This window comes from Vanessa tameamea, chromosome 19, assembly GCF_037043105.1.
Source record: "Vanessa tameamea isolate UH-Manoa-2023 chromosome 19, ilVanTame1 primary haplotype, whole genome shotgun sequence".
Classification (NCBI taxonomy): domain Eukaryota; kingdom Metazoa; phylum Arthropoda; class Insecta; order Lepidoptera; family Nymphalidae; genus Vanessa; species Vanessa tameamea.
In genome coordinates, this window is record NC_087327.1 from 6,465,226 (window position 1) to 6,485,441 (window position 20,216).

General features: G+C 33.1%; 1 protein-coding gene and 1 non-coding gene across 2 annotated transcripts; one reads left to right on the plus strand and one right to left on the minus strand.

The window, feature by feature from the left end:
• Positions 1–313: 313 nt before the first annotated feature.
• On the minus strand, positions 314–16,823 carry LOC113399364 (probable ATP-dependent RNA helicase spindle-E). The gene is made up of 26 exons (XM_026638478.2): positions 16,518–16,823; positions 16,054–16,248; positions 15,705–15,926; positions 15,156–15,231; positions 14,771–15,063; positions 14,349–14,563; positions 13,878–14,056; positions 12,865–13,028; positions 11,918–12,085; positions 10,758–10,920; positions 9,663–9,790; positions 9,030–9,239; positions 8,067–8,296; positions 7,667–7,730; positions 7,505–7,596; positions 7,187–7,310; positions 6,877–7,092; positions 6,539–6,754; positions 4,076–4,201; positions 3,641–3,801; positions 2,968–3,087; positions 2,407–2,529; positions 2,008–2,155; positions 1,368–1,489; positions 980–1,204; positions 314–684 (listed from the first exon to the last, which is right to left on the minus strand). The coding sequence occupies exons 1-26, from the start codon at positions 16,728–16,730 to the stop codon at positions 546–548; spliced, it is 4,332 nt and encodes a 1,443-aa protein (XP_026494263.2). The 5' UTR covers positions 16,731–16,823; the 3' UTR covers positions 314–545.
• Trnad-guc (transfer RNA aspartic acid (anticodon GUC)) lies at positions 13,548–13,619 on the plus strand. The gene has a single exon. It is a non-coding gene; the product is annotated as a tRNA-Asp (tRNA).
• Positions 16,824–20,216: the final 3,393 nt, after the last annotated feature.

The window sequence follows — 20,216 nt, forward strand, 5'->3', positions numbered from 1 at the left end:
CATCATACATAAGAAAGAGATAGTAATACGCCATCGGCGCTACATTAAAATAGTATTATGATGGATAAATATGACGGCTGGAGAAAGCGGTCGATACAGGATTAAAGCCAGGCGATCATTTTACTTTCAGTAATAAATTTGAATTTAGAAATGTATTGGAAGTGGCTAAGTCTAAACGTGGTGTAATATTCACTTATGTCACTATACACTCATTCATAATAAAACAAAAACACTTTTTTCAAACTTATTAATTAACCTTAATTACAAGTCTTATTTTAGATAATAATAGATAAAAATATTATCTAATATATTTAGTAACAATAAAAATTAGATCAATGAATATACCAAAATTATATATTTGGAAATGTTTTTATAACCTATATCACAAAGTATGTAGCTACAACGTGTAGACTACGGCAACAGATCCAAATAGACCTCATGGCCTATAAAATTATATCAAAAAAAAATAATTAAATATTAAAACTTTGTCTTTGACTCTTTTATGTCAAATATTTTTTGTCTATGATCAACAAGATGTTATTTGTCTACGATTGTACGATGCGGAAATCCTCCTCTTTCTCTAAGTGCGCATTGGAACAGAGATGTATGCGCATAGCGTGCGTAGGCATGGGAGGCGTCCCACACAGCTTGCATACTAGATCCGAGCTCGACGAGAGTAATGTCCTGGACATGAAAATTAATATTTATTATACAAACTGTAAACTTGCATATGCAAGATGTCTTAACACGGCTGATCTACGATGAAGAACCAAAACGTTTCAACAAATAGGATCGCTTGTGTCAGCGTTTCACTTGTCAAGAATCAAGAATATATTTTAATAAATGTAAACTAAAAATGGTAGTAATAAATAAAGGTAAAAAAATGGATGACCATACAGGTCTTACAGACACTTTCACGTCAATTACTTCGTAGGTATGATAAAGATGTACAGTCTTAATTACATATATGAGTACTCACCTACTAACAAGGATTTTAAGCTCGTCATTATCCCTTTTCAAGGCTAAGAGTTTATCCCTGGACACCGGATACAGTTCTAATGGAGCGTGCAGTGGATATACCACGGCTCTCTCCACCATGTCCGGGATGGTGATCTCCAGCACCTCATCTTCGGGGATCGACTTCCATTCCCAAGCGTTAACAACGGTCTGTGGTTCGCGGTGCTTACGACGTTTTAATAGTAACCTGCGTATATATATTAATTGTTTAGTTTTATGAAAAAATAAGTTAAAAAGCATCACAATATATATGCCTTTAATTTAAACGGCTGGATACTTAACAAAAAACAATATAATTATATTGTTTTGTTCACTGTACATAATATAATTGAATTGTTATGTGTACTCACTGCATTAAATCGTCTCGAATAAATTTCGGTACGTTCGGTCTGAAATCATCGTCAGACGAAGGAATATCTTGTCCATCGTTGCAGAACATCATATAGTCCATCAGATAACGTATGTGATTTATCTGTTGAATAAGTAATGTAGGCAATATACTTGCTAATCTTATTCTACCAATATTTAAAGAATTAATTAAGTTTTATTTATATTACTAGTTAGATTAAGATTCATAAATCGAAATAGCACCATAGTTATAAATACTTGTATATGTTTGTGTATTGTATAAGTGTACACATTTAATCTATTTATTTTTCTATTTATACTCAAACAAGCATAGTTCCGACAGCAAATACATTACAACTCAACTAGTGAGAAGCCGCAAGAGCCGAATATTATTAGTTAAACCCATCTATCAATAATAATTGAGCACGTTAGCTCAAAACCTGTACGTCAGCAAAACCAGCGAAATAAATAAGAATGTCGTTCTTATAAGGTTACATATTCTTGAAAAATGTGGAAAATCCTTGTCCATGTAAATTACACACTGCGTCGAATCCCAAACATAGATGTTACAAGGGCAAGCGAAGTGCTTGGATGTAGGTAGGTAGGTAGGTATGTGTGTGTGTGTTTGCGAGCGTCACTTACGAGGCCGATGTCGTCGACGGCGAGGTCGGCGTCGATGTCGACGAGCAGGTCGTGCTCCGGGAAGCGCGGCGCTCCGCCGTCGTCGCTGCCGAGCCCGCACAGCACGCTGACGTAGCGAGACCCGCCTGCGTCGCGACGCAGCTCCGCTCTATGGACACCGTTCGATGCAATGTTAAAGAATCGTAAAATTTTAACGCACAATTATTTAAATTAAACAGGCGTCTACAAAAAATATGTTTTAACATTATCAAATAAAATACAATTTTTAGTTTATGTTTAGTTTAGTCAGAGACAATATGTTTTTTATTTGACGTACCGCTCTAAGATAGATTGGAGTACTTCAAATCCTTAAAAAAATCTTCTTTAGTTTAAATAAATATATTAAATTAAACAACTCACTCGGGACAGAACAGTAGCGCGATAATGGCGGGAAGACCCCGTATGTTGGGCATCAGTGTTGTGTGGCGCAATGTCAGCTTACTGCTTGCTTCGTTCTGCCCCACTTCGGCAGCTACCAACAACCTACGACAAATATTAATAAAGATGATAATCGCCTTCTGAACTTTTATAAGTCGCGATGCCTTATATACCACAACGGCCGTTCGGAACAAAGAATAGCTACCTCTACCTACACAGCATATTGTTATGATTATGCACTTCGGATAAGTAGGTGCACGTCTTGGTTACTTAGGTGAAGTATGTATAAAAAAAAAGAAAACTAACCTATAAAAGAAAGTTTAATACGTTCGCGGACTTTACTGTAGATATTTTCAAAATCATCTCAAATCAAATCACTGATCAAAGTTTTCGAGTATTCGCTATTTTAGCAGCATTCGCTTTATGTTGACATAATAAGCGAAATCTTCAAAAATACAACGTAAATAGAGTACGGTGACATTAGTAGAATAAAGGCAAAGAACCCATGTTCGAAATTCAAAAAAAAAGAATACTTAAAAATACCTCTCGTACACCTCCTGTGGTTCCGTATCAAGTAGCACGGAGTTGACCGAGTTCCACTCCACGCACACTTGCTTGTCACGACTCGCGTACATCAGGTTGTGCAGAGTTGACTCCAGCGGACTGTACAGATAATGACACGTTTTAATTTAACAATAAATATTCAAAATATTATTTTGAATCGTCACGTTGCTTTGTTGAATAAAATGTAAGAAGAAACGGCAAGAAACTCAGTAGCTATTATTTTCTAACATTTTATTTACAGAGTATATCAGTAAAGTACAATTACATTTATATATATCCAGCCTAGAAATTAATGAATTCTAAGTCCACGTTTTTTTATCGTTAATACAATCTTGTATTGAGTAATATGACTTATTTACCAACTGTTTTTTTGACATAAAATATTTTTTTAAATGAAAATAAAATTAATAAAAGATTGTAAACAAAACGAAGTTTAAATGGTACCCTAATAGTCGAATGGGACATTGCTGGCAAAATGACAATGAAAATGAGTTTTAATTCTTAACTCCGGGTACTAATAATTCCCTAACAGAAATATTTTAGTCCCGTTCTGGGATTCTAGCCTGGGATGTTCATTCGTATAAACTAACGACTACTTAGTTGAGATTGACGTTGAAGAAATATTGCAAGTTTAATATAATATGTACGTAACCTATCAGGTCCTCTAAGGCACACGTCCGATATGCACTCCTTGTAACTAGGTGCTTCCGCTTCTCGAAGTCGATCGAAAGCAAGTTCCGTTTGCTCCTTATTGTAAGCGCGCTTTTGCGCCATATTCAATTCTGTCGCCGTCTGCCTTAGATCGTGATTCAACTGTAAAAATACAGAGAATATATCATTTTCATTTATGTAAACGTTTTGTCTATGATACATTTTGAATATATTTTTTTTGTTGGATGCAACATCACAATCTAACTATTAGGATTGATGTATTATATATAAAAAAAAATTTACCTCTAATCTTATAACATTTTGTTAGCTAAATTAAATTTACGAATTCTGTATTGCCAGTTGTCTTATATAATGTAACATTTAAAAACAACAAAATCAAATCTATGAATAAAAAAAATATGCAAGAATCGCTAACCTTAGAGTCATAGCTCTCCTCGCAAGCTATTGCAAAACCCTTGTTCAATAGTTCCTTGTTAATATTCAACTTTCCGCCTTCGGCTAAAAGTTCAATAGAGACAATACCATGAGTCACCGAGTAGATCTGAAAGCACAATAAACGTTTTCTCTTCAAATCCATCAATAGATATACAAGGTATTAAAAAATAGAGTAAGAAAATATTTTTTACTTTATATTAAATCACTGTCTGTGTGGGCGCACCTGGGCCCTGAGTGACGTAATAACAAGCTAAGAAACACAGACGCGTTTCCGTAACACGCCGAGTTATGTTTTCTTAAAACGGTATCCTGTATGCCATAAGACATGTTGTCTATGTTTATTTGAGAGATTTCACGATGTACAATCGGATTCATTTCCTATATTTTAACAATAACACCGGCTTTTTTTTTCTACGTAAATTTATTTAATTTTCTTTGACTAAAAACAAATATTTTAACATAAAATATTACTAAAACTTGTATATTTATAAATGCTAACTATAACAACAAAATGTACTCGAATTGATACAAATATTAAAAAAAATTAAAACATTTTTTTTTTAAGTTGTTCGGAACGTATTGCAATGAAGACAGACATCATAAACAATAATTGACAAATTAAACGTTAAAATTTCATAATAATCATATTTATTTACTTAAATTTTTTTTATTTAAAACCTTAATTAAATTCGCAGTTTGGCCAAGGGTAGCTAACCATCGGCATTAAATAATATGTTGAAGAAGGGAAGGACAAATACCTAACACTTTTAAGTGTTCCGTGCTCATACAACCTTACTCATACCTTAGTATGGAATCAACTGCGGATGAGAATAAAATGGAATCAGTTTATTTATTTATTAAGTTTCATTATATTTATGTGAAAATTGTTTGAACAAATAATTTTTTTCTGTGTTTCATTAATATATTTTAAATATTTATGTTATACCTTAGTAACAGCTTTTTGGAATTATTTTATTACCTCTCATGTTAATAAACAGGTAAATAGATAAATTGCAATGAATAAATGCAGTTACATAATTTAAAACCGAAACTTAATTAGTATTTTATTAAACAAAGAAAATCATAACACATCTATCACATATCTATATATATTGAAATTTATAAAATCACACAGTGCAACATAAAGGAATGCTTTATTTTAACATTTTGCATAATTCTATTTTGTCAAAATATTATTTATCTGATAGTACATGATAGAAATAAATATTTTTTTAGAAATCCAGAGTTACAAAATTTATTACTAACAAACATTTGTAATTAAAATACTATATTAAACAGTAACTGTTAATTCGTAATATTTGCATGGACTGATTTTACATTAATTTAAATTGACTGTATTATTTAGAATATTTTTATACAGTAACTTAAAATAATAAGTAGCATTTCTATTTATATATTAAAATTATTTCTACATAAAATACATTTAAAATATTATTCTCATTTTAAACATATGAAAAGGCAATTATAATTGTTTGAAAAATTAAAACATTTGGAGTTTTAATATTACATAATTTAATCTTAATATCTTGTAAACATTATTTTTGTTTAAGGAGTATACTGATTCTTCTATTTTCATCTTATTATTGAATTTCAAAAGATCAAAACCTCATCAATTTATTTAGTTTCATTATGTTAGAACTTTTGTGACTAAGTAAATACAGATATATTTTTTTGTAAAACTAGTAACGTTTTTATGGGTTTAATGTTAAATTATTTATTCACATTAACACAGTTATTTCAAAGTTACTTGCATTCCTTTTTTCTCTGGATCACCATTATTTCTTATAAAAACAGTTTAAGTTTAACACACTGCCCATTGCTTGTCCAATGCCTTCTTTACTGTCTCCGAGGGGAAGTTTAATATTCTTGTATGGATATTAAATTGCTTAAGGTTCTTAATGTTTTGATATTTTTCTTCTTTTAATCACTCAATTTAGATAAAACAGTTAACAAGTATTGTTATATCTCGCATATTAATGAACACTTCATTTTTAAAGAGAATGTGGGATTTTTAAGACTTTTAATCGCTAATACGTGTAGTAAATTTTTTTAAGCATCTTAAAATTTTTGTAACATAATATGAACCCGAACACTTTTTTAACTAAATATAACTCCAAAAACCATCAAAATAATTTATAAATCACATTAAAAACACTATATTTATTTAAATTTTTATGTTAAATTACATCCACGTTTTCAAAACACGAGGAATTTTGACATTTAAAAACGAGTTAAAAACGCGATTTAAACGACCCTAGGTATGGTTTTCGATCTGACAGTGGCATTCGGAATACCGTTTTTAGCCAAAAACGCGTCGTGGGCGCGTTACAAGCTCGTTAGTGTTTTCGGTGGCGTACAGAATCAGGGCCCTGCGTGTTTTACACATACAATTTCAGTGAACAGTCGCTGCGGCGCCACTCACCTTGCCCAGCAGGCGGCCGCGCGCCGCCAGCTCGGTGAACAGTCGCTGCGCTTCGGGCGCCCAGTGCGCGTGCGCGTGCAGCAGCGGCGCGGGCGCGATGCCGCTCAGCGCGCAGCGCATGGCCAGCGGCGGCGCCTCGCGGCACGGGCCGGCCGGCAGCTCGCGCAGGCTGCACGAGCCCACGCGTCCCACGGTGCCGTAATCTATGTAGAAAACCTGAACGCGAGAAGCAATATATATATATATATATATATTTGGTAAATTTTGAAATGATAACACAAAATTTAGATACAAGTTAAATATTCCATATATAGTTACTCATGCATAGAAACACTCACCTCGAGCATGTCCTTGGGCAGCAGGACGGTGACGCGAGCGCGGAACAGCTGCGTGCCGCTGGCGTCGGCGTAGGGCGCCGCCACGAGCGCGTCGAGGTGCGCGTGTCCGGCGCAGGCGAGCAACTGCTTTCGGTTCAGGGTCGTCTGTATCTGTCGCAGTTCGGACGCAGTTGACTCGTCGTCGTATTGCACCCAGAACTTGCCGACGTCGATCACCTGGCGACGATGCATACATAAGTAGAAGGTATTTTAAAGATGTTCAGAAAGATGAGGCTTTAAAAATATGGCTGAAAGGAGGATTGTTACTAACTTGGGATATTTTTAAGGGGAAATGTGTGTCATCTATCTCCGGCAGACGGGGAACCATCTTATTCATATCCACACTTGTTTTTTTTTCTTCCATCGCTTCAGCGAGCGCGTTCGCCTTTTCTATTCTGAAACAAATAAACAATTTTTATACTGTCACTAACACTAAAAGTTACATCAAATAACTATTTATATTATTATTATTATAAGAGTTATTATAGAGATTAACAAGAATTAAATTTGTACATAACAGTACTTGACACTTGACTTAATGTATGTAAAACAACAAAGACTACGTCTAAGAAAAAGGGAATCAACTTACGGAAGTAAAGGAATTCTGAATTCCATTTTTAACTGTCTCGCTTTAACCGCTTTGTATACCGACAACACGACTTGTCCGGGAATTGTGGGATCCTAGAAAACATTATTAGTATAAGAAAAATGTTTCGATTTCGTATCATGAATTAAATAATACTATACTTACACCCCCCGAGTTATTATCGTTCTTCACGTTTGGATTATTGTCGTGGAACGTCAAGTAAATTTTTCTGGAAAAACAACAACAAAAATATTAAAAAAAAAAAAACCATCGGTTTGAACGAAGTTGCGTTTGCTTGGTTATATTATGTTTTAAATAATAGACACAATGAAGTAATTTAACATCCTTTGGGTATAATTAATTGACAGGAAATAAAATTATTATTTAAAATCCCGTCTAAATTAAAACAATAAACTATTTTTTTTTCTAATGGTATACATGAAACAGTACATCATAGAAACTAAAAGAGAGAGTTAAATATCGCTTGGAAGGGGCATAGCGCTCGTTCCTTACGTGACGATCGGTGGTCTCTGGCAGCGTGCCAGCTGCAGCAGCCCACACGTACCTGCTGTTGGCGTCGAAGGAGACGCGCGGCTCGTCGCCCAGGTGGCGGCGCACGGCGCTGCGCACGGCGGCGGCGTACACGCGGCCGGGCTGGGCGTCGGGGAAGCCCCGCAGGCACACGGAGCGGCGCGGGTCGAGCCCGCCCAGCGCGCGCACGGCGTCGCGCTCGCGGCCCTCGTCCGTCGTCACTTGCACGAAGTATTGCGGGTAGAACGCGCCCGCTAGGATCACCTGCGCACGGCCGAAACGCGCTCTCAGCGGCGCTCCCAGCTTAGCGGACTCTCTCGCGGAGACTTTCGTCCCGAGCGGCGTGCTTTCGTATCCCATTTTAATGGCAGATAAGGTAAGATAAACAAACCTGGGATTTGAATATTCCTTGCGATTTGTTCATTTCACACTACAACTTTAACGACATTAAAAACGCATTTTTTTCTACGAATTGCGTAGATTTCGATCTCAGTCAATGACATCATGTCAACTCGAGATTAGAGATGTCTATTTATCTTGACTTCTCCTACCATTAGAAATGACTACATATATTGTATGTGTTCTTATGTACCGTAAACGCATCAAATCAACAACTTTTTGAAATAGTTTACATTAAGTGACATTTTTCCGACATTGAGCCGAGATGGCCCAGTGGTTAGAACGCGTGCATCTTAACCGATGATTTCGGGTTCAAACCTAGGCAGGTACCACTGAATTTTCATGTGCTTAATTTGTGTTTATAATTCATCTCGTGCTCGGCGGTGAAGGAAAACATCGTGAGGAAACCTGCATGTGTCTAATTTCAACGAAATTCTGCCACATGTGTATTCCGCCAACCCGCATTGGAGCAGCGTGGTGGAATATGCTCCAAACCTTCTCCTCAAAGGGAGAGGAGGCCTTTAGCCCAGCTGTGGGAAATATACAGGCTGCTAATGCTAAGTGACATTTTTCAAAAAAAATATTTATTTTTATATACCTTGAGCACTAGTGGCAACTCATGTTTGCTCCACGGAGAGTTCCCCTTCGAAGCCTCGATGCCTTCTCTGGAGAGTCGCTGACGTAGTTCGCGAACCATATCATCCAGTTCCCTCAGAGCTCGTACTTGGACGTAGAAACGTCGAGCCCATTGCACCTCGTTAGTGTCTTGCTGCTTGAAGTATTTTTGCTGACGAAGATGGTTCCACACCTATGGAATAAATATCGTTGATATTAACAACGTTTAACAACACGACTGCTGCTGATCGACTAACTCCTAAGTTTGAGCAGTTCTTGACGTGACAATTTGAAATTTCTTGTTGTTACAAAAACATTTTAAGAAAGTATATTTTAATATTAATATCTTCCACTCCATGTTTAGATTTTTTAAGGCAATACGTAGGCGGACAGAGAAATGGGCCACCTGATGGTATGGGCCGTTAGAAATTTTACCCATTTCTTAGATAACCAATACACCAAAAACCTCTGGAACTGAGATGTTATGTCGCTATTGCCTAAATTTCCACTGTCTCACTCACCCTTCAAACCTAGTATACATGATGAGTGGGTGGCACCTAACCAGACGGGCTCACACATATCCCTACGCCAAGTAAACTTAGTACAATGAAATAACCTTGTAAACATTGAGTAGTGCAATGCAATCGCTGGTAGAACCATCGGCCCACGTCAACTTCGAGTTGTACGCGTTGAGACGTTCTCGGAAAGGGCTACTGAACACATTCTTCACCGACATCCCGGCAGCTGAAAACAAAGTTCTACATTTTGACACCGGCTCGTTCATGATTTAATCTATACTCTATTCCAACCATAGGAGAAAAAAAGCCAAATAAAAAACATTTCACAGCAAATTGACGTGATATTATTGGTAGAGAGCTTGATTAATCTGTGATATTCACTATGGATTTGCGAAAAAATAGCGCTGACGAAACTGTACCCTTAGTACGAGTTTGACAGTTTACTTCAAGTAATTTACTTTCGGTTTTCTTTTCATACAAATCCTATCAGCGCCCCAAGCGTAAACGCAGAGGAACTAAACTCGGTAGTAAGAGTTTTTATAATTAACGTTATCGAGTTTGAAGTCGAAATAGCTGGCGGTTTTCGACATTTTGGTAGTACGAGTAACACTTTTGACAGATTTACGCATGTAAATTGACAAATACAATAAAAACGGTCGAATATATTTCTCTCACCTTTTTTAGCGCGTGTAAGTGAGATGGAAATATAAATTGTGGTGTAGTCTATTTCGAGTAGCTCGACGGTTATCATGGTTTTAACGCAAACGAGTAATGTCAAACTCATACTACCGAATACAAATACTTCGTAAACGTTTTCGAGAAGTCGATACGTTATTAACGCATGAAGTATTGAAACTCGTACTAGGGGTACTGTTATCGGAAGTTTGGAAGTAAAATTAAAGTGAAAATAAATTGTTCTGTGTAATAGTTTTGTATTATAAATAAAGATATATTAATCATAAACTCTTAGTAGCTGAGTTATTAGCAAATCGCATGAAATACGTAAATGTAAGGTTTGTTTATATTTTTTCTCCTTCCATTGGAAGAGACTATATATGTTAGAACTAATATAATATCATCATTCAATTAAAGAACTCACACGAATATTATAACTTATAAAATCAAACGTGTGTATTGATATTGATCAGTAATTTTTTTAGTAAAATCTGACTAAAACTCAAAATATTTCTTACCCATGATAACACTTTCCTCCAAACATCCAAATATATATCCGAGTACAATGAGCTTGGAGCTCCTGACGTCGATCGGCAGCTTGGCCATCACCCGCCCCAAGTACGTGAGGTCGCCGTCCGACACGCACCACTCGTCCCCCAACGTCTTCTTTAGAGCGCCGACCTTGTAAAATTAATCAGTCATATAGAGTCAAAGACTCGAATTACATCGTAAATTAACGTACATATATATTTATATACGATGTGACGTCCCGCCACATTCATTGTTTTAATAAATATAAAAAATATAAATGTACAAAAAATATATATATATCACTTTTATAATTGCATAAAATGAATTCAACAAACAAACAAAGTTCCAGCCGTGCGACGATAATCTTTGATATTAGTTAGATACGTAAGCGATCGACCCCCCCCCCCCCCCCCCCCGCCAGCTGGCGGGCGACGGCAACGACGCGCGCGGAGACTCAGTGGGATCTCCATCTCGATGCGCACTGCTTTGCTCCATTTTACGCTTTGCACTCACTTACGCCTTAGTTACGTTTGTTGCTTGTTTTTTGTTTGTTTGTTTGCTCGTGCTGTTATCCTATTGACTATATCTTCTGTGTATGTAGACTTATTGTGCTGTGCTATATTTATAAGTGTGAACAATAAACTGTTGACTGTTCATTGTTTTTTTTTTTTGATATACTCAAGACTACTAACCACGCACCTACAGCTATAACGATAAAGGTGCCGATATGAAAATGATATTATTCTAAAGACAAATGTGCTGTGATTTCGGTACAAAAAAACTGTTTGGACCATTCCCGATACTAGTAAAATTATATATCTTCAGATCAATTTCAGACGAGATGGTCAAAAATGTATTTATTGATTGCATTGTCAACTTACAATATACATATAAAACATAGACATTATTATAATATATTAAGTTTGATAAACTCACTCATATTTATATCAATGGAAAGCACAACACACACACACACACACATACACAACATTAACAAGAAATACATTAAAACTAAATCCATAAAATGATGAACATATCTAACTTATAAAGTCAAACATAACCTTAGGTAAAACTCACCGATAGTATGTTATATATAATTCCTATTCTTTAGATGGTCCAACATTGGCCCAACGTTTTATTAGCTTACCTCCTTAAGCACAAGTATAGTTCTATATATGTTCGACATATCCGGCGGATCCATGGCAAGGGCTAGTATATTGCTGGGCGTGCCCATCTCCAACATCTTGGCCAATAAGACGAGACGCTCCAGTGGACACCGAATTATTTCAGGTTTGCACTCTTGTGATAAGGTGTCCTAAAGAAAATAAAATCGATTATTTTTTTTCATACATACATACTTGTTCCATAAAATTTAGAGATATTATGACAAATTCACATCAAAATAAAATATTTTTAAATACACCTAGTTAGATTTATAAATTTGAGAATATGTTATATATATTTAATATAAGTTAGTGTTGTCTTGAAATATATTGATAACACATTTTATATTTACTTTTATTTAGGAATGTTATATATTCAGATTAGTAAAAAAAAATAAAAAGTTTATATATAAAAAAAGTCTCACTCAAATACAACACTAAAATTTTATTATAACAAATAATACAACCGACCGTATAACTAACATATAATTAATTTTATATTCAGTTTTCTAAAGCCATGTACATACGTACCAACTTACGTTACGAGATACTTAAAAACTGCCTGTGCGAACCACTAACAAACATCGGACACTGCGATTATCAAACATGTACGTGGCGATCTTATAAATAATTTACGTATGGACGCTGTTCAGAAAGTTTCGATAAACTTTATATAATAAAAAAACATTCGTACATAATTCGCTCTTTCGGTATTTCAAGTTCACATCTAATGGTGGACCCATAATTATCGGGATATGGAGATCACAGCGGTTAATCGAGAACTCGAATCGAATGTTTGTGTTCGCTTTACAAATTTGCGTCCATAAGAATGAACCAAATATTCGTGTTAGATTTTCGCATTCGCGATGTATGTCTTCGGCTTTATATTTTGTAACAAAGTCTTAAATAACAAAAAATGAACGTAACTTACATATAACTTATCAGTAACGAGTCTGTAAACTCGTCCGTCTCGCACCCTCCCCGCGCGTCCCGCCCGCTGCTCGCAGTTCGTCTTAGATGCCCATTGCAGTTGAAGAGACGTGAAGTTCGTATTTTGATCTGCTACCATTACTTTCATGAGGCAGAAGTCTATGACTGAAAAATAATTAGAACAATATTTACTTGGCGCTACTTTGCCAGACATATTATATCGCTAAACAGCACTATTTAGTATTGTTGCCTTCCTCTCTGAAGGTTGAGTGAGCCAGTGTAACTAATCCACATTTACTACTATTTTACTTTTTCATGTAGGTAGTAATGACTATTCAAAAGCCGTTTTGTAACAAGGATCCCGGGAATATTGTTACCGGTTAGGGTATATCGGCAACAAAAAAAAACGTCTCGCTGCGACAGACTAATTCCTGTACATCTATTCACTTATAATACGAAAGCGCGTTAAATTATTATTGGCATGCAATAGGTATGAGTGAGTGACGCTTGGACTTGCAAGATGTCCGAGTGGCTGAGACGACTATGTATTAATAAAGCAAAAAAATACAAATTAGATTGTGTTTGTCAAGTTATTTTTTTATATTTATTTAATCTGGATGGGTGCGCTTTCGGTAGTTGATAATTCTATAGATTCTGATTCATAAATTGAACGTTGTTAGAATATCTTCGGTAGTATAGTGGTAAGTATCCCCGCCTGTCACGCGGGAGACCGGGGTTCGATTCCCCGCCGGAGAGTACTTTTTGCATTTGAATGTGTCTTGTGTTAATGCGAATATATATTTTATTCATTCTCAAATTGGGCATTATATAAAAATATTGAGATATTATATAACCTTCAAATGTATATAATATCTATCTATCTATATTACATATCATCTGAATGTGTTTATTTTCAATATCATAAATTATTAAAAATATCCAGCTTTTCCTAACACATATTTATAGAAGAGAGAAAAATATAAAAACTTATTATGAACAAAACATGTCAGTTACCATATTTAATGTCAGGTACAGTAATGGAACTCTCAGCAATATTAGTCGCAAGGATAATCTTGCGGTGTCCAGGAGGAGCTCTTTGGAACACCCTCACTTGTTCATCTGCTGTGATTGTAGAATGCAGTGGTAATACCCACCACTTATAAGAGGCGCACTCTGCATCTGCTAATTTTCTTCTGTGAATAATATTCATTTTCTTTGAAAGGTATAAATAAATATTGCAGGTACTTATTCAAGATTTAACGATTTAACCATGTCTAAATTGGAAACAAGAAAAAATCTTTCAACTTTTTTTAATTTGATATATATAAAGATTATTTATTGTAAAATTAAAAAATATATATATATATATTGTAAGATATTTTTTACATTTGAAGGTATTGCAACACTGCATGATGAATGATTTGATTATATACAATTGATTACCTAATAAATATACTAGATATTTATTTTATATTTTGAAGTTACCTCAAGACAACATCTGTCAGGCAAGAATAAAGCTCCTCGATCTCATGTATACCAGGAAGAAATATAAGAACAGATGGCAAGTCAGCTTCATGCCTATCTGTATACTCTTCTTTTTTGTCTATCAGTTCAAATGCATTTACCAGTTTTATAACAAGGTGGTACATATCTGGCAGAATCACTGGTTCATCATTTTTTGGTGTTGCTTGTTGAAGAATCTGTAAAAACATGATTTTTATTACATATTAAGCCAATAGACATGTTCTTGTATTTTTTAATCGAAACTAAATTCATACAAAGCAAATAAGAGACCAAAAACATGCCTCAAAATAATTAATTTAAATTCGACATAAATAATGCATACTAAATACTAAAAAATAGAACATAATTGTGAAATGTCATTTAAAATTCTGAGAATAACATACCGAACCAAACTTATTAAGATGATTCAAATAAAATGTCTTAACAGTGAATGTTTGTTTATTATTTGTAACTTTTAAACAGGATGACATCTGAAATCCTCGCGGTGTAGGTATCAGGAAGTAGTCAGCAAAGGCTTTGCAATTAAATGTAGCTGACATAAGAACAACTTTAACAGCAGGAGATACTGTGTATAGTAATTTTTTAACTACTAATAATAAAAAATCCATTTCTTGTCCTCGTTCATGGACTTCATCAAGTATAATATGTGTGTATTCATTCATATTTTTTGCTGATACTGTAAGAGATAAGAAATACAGAATAGTATTTGCACTTAATATTATTAAAAGACAATTGTAATTGTATTTTATATAAAATACATTTCCTTACCAAGTTTTTGTAACAATATTCCAGTAGTTACATAGCTAATTCGGGTATCAGTAGATGTTCTGTTTTCAAGCCCGATCTAGTAACAAAAATGGTTTCTAACATATTTACAAATTTTTCTAAATTAATATAATATAGGTACAAGTGTGAAATCCTAATAAATATTTCAAATAAATTAATCAGAAACTACACCATAATGGAAAGAGTTAGAATAAGTTCACCACCATCATTCCCCTTAAGCAGGAAAGGTATCTTTTGCCTATATGAATTTATATGGATTGTTTTTTGTATATTCATCTTGTATAAATTATGGATCACCATGCAAGTTTGCCGATATACTTTCATCTATACCATTAAACTGATTGGCCATGACAATTAGTAAATATACACAGGCAGGACAGTATTTGCAAATTTTACTAAAGTTGTAAAATATATTTGAATGTATGGTTTAAAAAAAAAAATCTGATAGAAAGCTGTTTTATTCCTGAGTGCTTGAAGGTATTCCCATATAAACTGCCATAGTGTGTTGCCAATACTAATACATAATATTACCTGATAACCAACAACGCCACCAACATTCCAACCTCTTTCTTGAGCCACTCTTTTCGCAATGGATATAGCTGCTATTTTCCTAGGTTGTGTGACAACAATCTTACAAGGTTTCCGGTTATTATAAGCATCATCAAGTATCCATTGTGGTACTTGGGTTGTTTTGCCGCATCCTGTTGGACCTTCTATTATGACTACTGGAAATGCTTTAATCCTATCCATTATCTGTAAACCATAGAATATATATTTAAAATTTAAATATTGTGTACAGTTTATGCAGGAAATATTCTGAATCATCGTTTTTGAGTGGCAAATTTTTTATATCAGTTTATTTTTTATTAATAACACTTACATTGTCATGAAATGCATGAATGGCTAGGTTTTTTGTATCCTCTCTCATCTGGAAGGAATACTTGCTATAGACTTCTGTCATAGCTAAATCTGTTAACATTTCAACATTCTGCATAGAGGCTCCCCAGGATGATAATTGTTCCAGCGAATCTAGGCCTCCGGATATACTGTCGAAAGTTTCCCGCTCTCTTTCATTCTAAAATAATTAAACAAAATTATTATATTTATTATAGTTCCATATCTTCTCATTATTTTAAGCATCAATGTTAACACCGTTATTTATTTTTACTAATGTAATAAATGCGAAATTAGCTTGAACCGAATTTGAAGAAATTTGCTATGAAGCTTGAACTTCAAAAAAGGCTAATTTTGTGAGCCTAACAGATCTACAACTAGTAGGATATAAATGAAAACACGATGTTATTAAAATTGAACTAATACAGTTATTTTTATAAATTATAATACCTTTAAATACATTTCTGTTTCTCGTTCCTTGACTTCTCGAGCATAATCCGTGCCACTAAGAACAACGGACTGACGATGTTCTTCTCGTCTGTTTAATGCATTTATTGTATCATTTTTCGTGATACGAAGCCCACCAGTAAGTGGACTTTTAAGTTTTATTACTTGAGCACTGGATGGACAGGGATTATTAAAAAATGCACGAAACTCATCCATTGTTTATTCACCATAAAAGCTGCCTTTAAAATAAAGTTGTTTGGTTTTTCAATGAACATTTACCAATATTAAAATTGCTTGTTTTGCTTTTGAGTTTTGACATTAACGAAATTATTGATATTTGATTTTGATGGTATATTTGAAAATACTGACCATAGATAAAAATTTTGGTTTTAGATTTAGCGTCAAATACAAATACTGATTAAAATTATTATTTCCACTTAAAGCAAAAAAGATTAATTTATCATTTTTAAAGGTCTATTCTTATTTATTGATTGACTAATATAATATATGACTATAATTTATACTTTGATTTTTGACGATCGGATTCGGAAATTATATTTTTTACTTTTTTACTCAGTAATTTAAATAAAAATCACTTATTTCAATAACGTAACGAGATTTGTTTGTTGTTGATTGTTGGGAGATGTTGTAATTCTCCCCAGATAGACGGGAAGACTATTAATTCGATATATACAGAAGTCTCTTCAGACCATTTATTTATTTATATATATATTTTAAACCGTATCTTATTTTATCACCTGCCTCATTGGTATAGATGTGAAATTGGCAGGTACTTTAAAAATAATCGTTTGCAAAAAAATTTTTACTTTTATAAACACTTTTTTCTACATTCTTTCATGAGCTTATATTGTAAAAATAATTATATTATAATAATTAAGTCTCATTATTACAAAATATTTTTCTGTTTTCTTCTTATATGTCAAAACAGTTATGAGAATTATGTAGAATCTCTTTCATTCACGGTTTCTTTGAGGAATATATTTTTTTATATGAGCATGCGGATATGTATGTCTGCGCTACAAGAGCGTACTACAAATTGTTATATCTACTCTAGTTTCATCCAATATGTGAGGGTTATTGGTCGAGTAGTTAAGATGTGAAACTAACAAACAAATTAATATTGTTTGCATTTATGCTATTAATTAATTACTTAGATTTAAATGAAACAACTTTTACATCTTTCATTTATATATTTCTTACCGTACTTGGCATAACAAAAATATTCAGATCATTTATTAAAGAAGAACTGATATTTTTATGATTAGTTACCTATATTTATAACATGGGGCGTTTATTTACGTTGACCACATTCAGTTCTACCGTTTATGTCACTACTTGTATGCTATTGACAAACCTTATACAAAATTAGTTTTAGTTTACAAATATTTATAATGATGAATATAATTTGTTTTATTACTAATAAGTACATACAAAGCTTAGATTTAAAACATTATAACCTCACACCATTTTGCATAATCGCTAAATAAAATAGAAATAGTAAAGCCAACACTACACAGAGTAACATACACAACCTAAAATCCCTACAATTGCAAGATAAATAGAAGATACACATAATTATGTAAAGTATAAACTAAGGACGTATTCCGAGTTTGATCTTTGGTAAAGAACCAATGGGGGCTAGCTGGTCGATAAAAGAAACATTCACACTTAATTCTAATATAAAATAAGTTGCCAATACGTACTGATGTAGAAATTAGGTAATTATATTATTATTAAGTTTCACATCATTATACTGGTCAAAGCGATTCCATAAGAACGCGCTTCGTAACTCGCTCGTGAATTGTTAACGTTGATGCAGTAATTTTATGCGTGTATTCTTTACTTGTTATAATTATTATAATCTAAATCACATATCACTGTCTGACATTTCAGGAACGTGTTCGATTTTCAAATTTGTTATTACAGAATGAGAATTATAAAAAAAAAAATAATGTTCTGCATACACATTTTACCATTAGAACAACTCATTTAATTCATTAAAAGAGATGTTCATATTGTATTAGAACTGATGAAAACTACAGTAATGAACTACATTTTATTTTCTTTATACCACGTTAGCCTCCATTGTCAAACTTGACTAGGGCGATTGCTTTCTTTATCAAAGAAATGTTAAACACTGGTACATCTAAAGATATGTAGTACTGACCATGTTATATACAACTACACCAAAAACAATTTGAAACAATCCTAATACAAATCGATGATATTCGTTTTAATTGGTTTATAGTACATTAATATCTCGACTTTTGTTTCTTTTTGGGAATATTAAAAGAATTGAGTAAAAAACTCAAACTCAATAACTTAATTTTACAAGTTTAAAATTATTTTAATTTAAATATAATGTTGCTATGCAATATTTAGATTTCATATACATATTGATTTTTTAATGTCTACATTTTTTTACCTGTAGCGTAATTTCGTTATCCAAGTTGTTGCCATAGTCAAATATGTATTTCATAAATTCTAACCATATGTTAATTACATTAATAAAAGAAGGTACAACACTTCAAAATGCTTAACGGAATTAAGAATTTTTATATCACTAGGATTTATTTTAGTGACAATGGAAAATATTGATGAAGAACTTACAAGATTTTAATTAATTATTAATTTTAAAAATATTATAATAATATATATGTATATGAATTTAAAATAAAATAGACAAATACTACAACATATTTTTTTTATAGACATTCATGCAGAAGTATGAAATGGTAATCTTAAGAGAATCGTTGTACCTTTGAAAAATAATAATGGATCACAACAATGTTGCAATAAACAAATAATGAATTAAAGCTTATATATAAATAAACTACTAAAATCCAACAATAATATTCCTAATTTCGTAAATAACAATTTATAACATTTTGTGCGAGACAAAGTATTCAAAAGAAATAACCATTATTTTATCCAATCATTATTTCTTGTTAATTATATTTTTAATTACCTTATTCATAAAGACATACTTTTAAGGATTATTTTTATCACATTATACCGATAACAATGTTTACTCTCACTGATTACTTTCTTAAATATCTATGTTTATATATTATATACTAGTGATACATATAATTAAAGTAATACATTTTTTTTATTTGTAAGATACACTGTGAAACAAATAAATTACATTAATGTACTCATAGCCTATTCCAATTCCATGAAAGTAGAACATATGTCTTGAAAAAATAAACAATTATGACCTTGAAATTAAATGACCGAATCATGTTCATTTAATAATCTGTGGTTTATTTGCATTTTTTTTCTAATTTACTTCTAATTAACTTCGCATATAAAGTTTGTATTAGAAAATTATTATAAATGTAGGTGAATTATTATTGTGTATATAATTAGTTTATTAATTTATGATATTTATTTATTACACTATACAATTACACAAATACGATATAATATTCTACTTAATATTTATTTATTATTTATGTAATAATATAATATACATAGACAATACACACCGACATTACACTTCGTATATTTATTTTCATAGCAATATTAACACAAAATATTAATACACAAGCATAGTCGGGCGAAACCCGTAGTATGCGGCGGATCGGCCGAGCGACGCTTTTGTTCCGCGTCTACCCGCCACCGCGTAATATCGTAAGTCGCCAGAGTGCATGGCTAATTAGTTAGTCGATCTTTCAC

Bases quoted from the DNA above. Each gene is read 5' to 3' on its own strand.
- LOC113399364 (XM_026638478.2), bottom strand. From the start codon at position 16,730: ATGGATGAGTTTCGTGCATTTTTTAATAATCCCTGTCCATCCAGTGCT. The intron at 1,490-2,007 runs GTAAGTGACGCT...CTTATTCAACAG, and splicing joins CCGTCGACGACATCGGCCTC to ATAAATCACATACGTTATCT. The intron at 1,205-1,367 runs GTGAGTACACAT...ATATATACGCAG, and splicing joins ATTCGAGACGATTTAATGCA to GTTACTATTAAAACGTCGTA.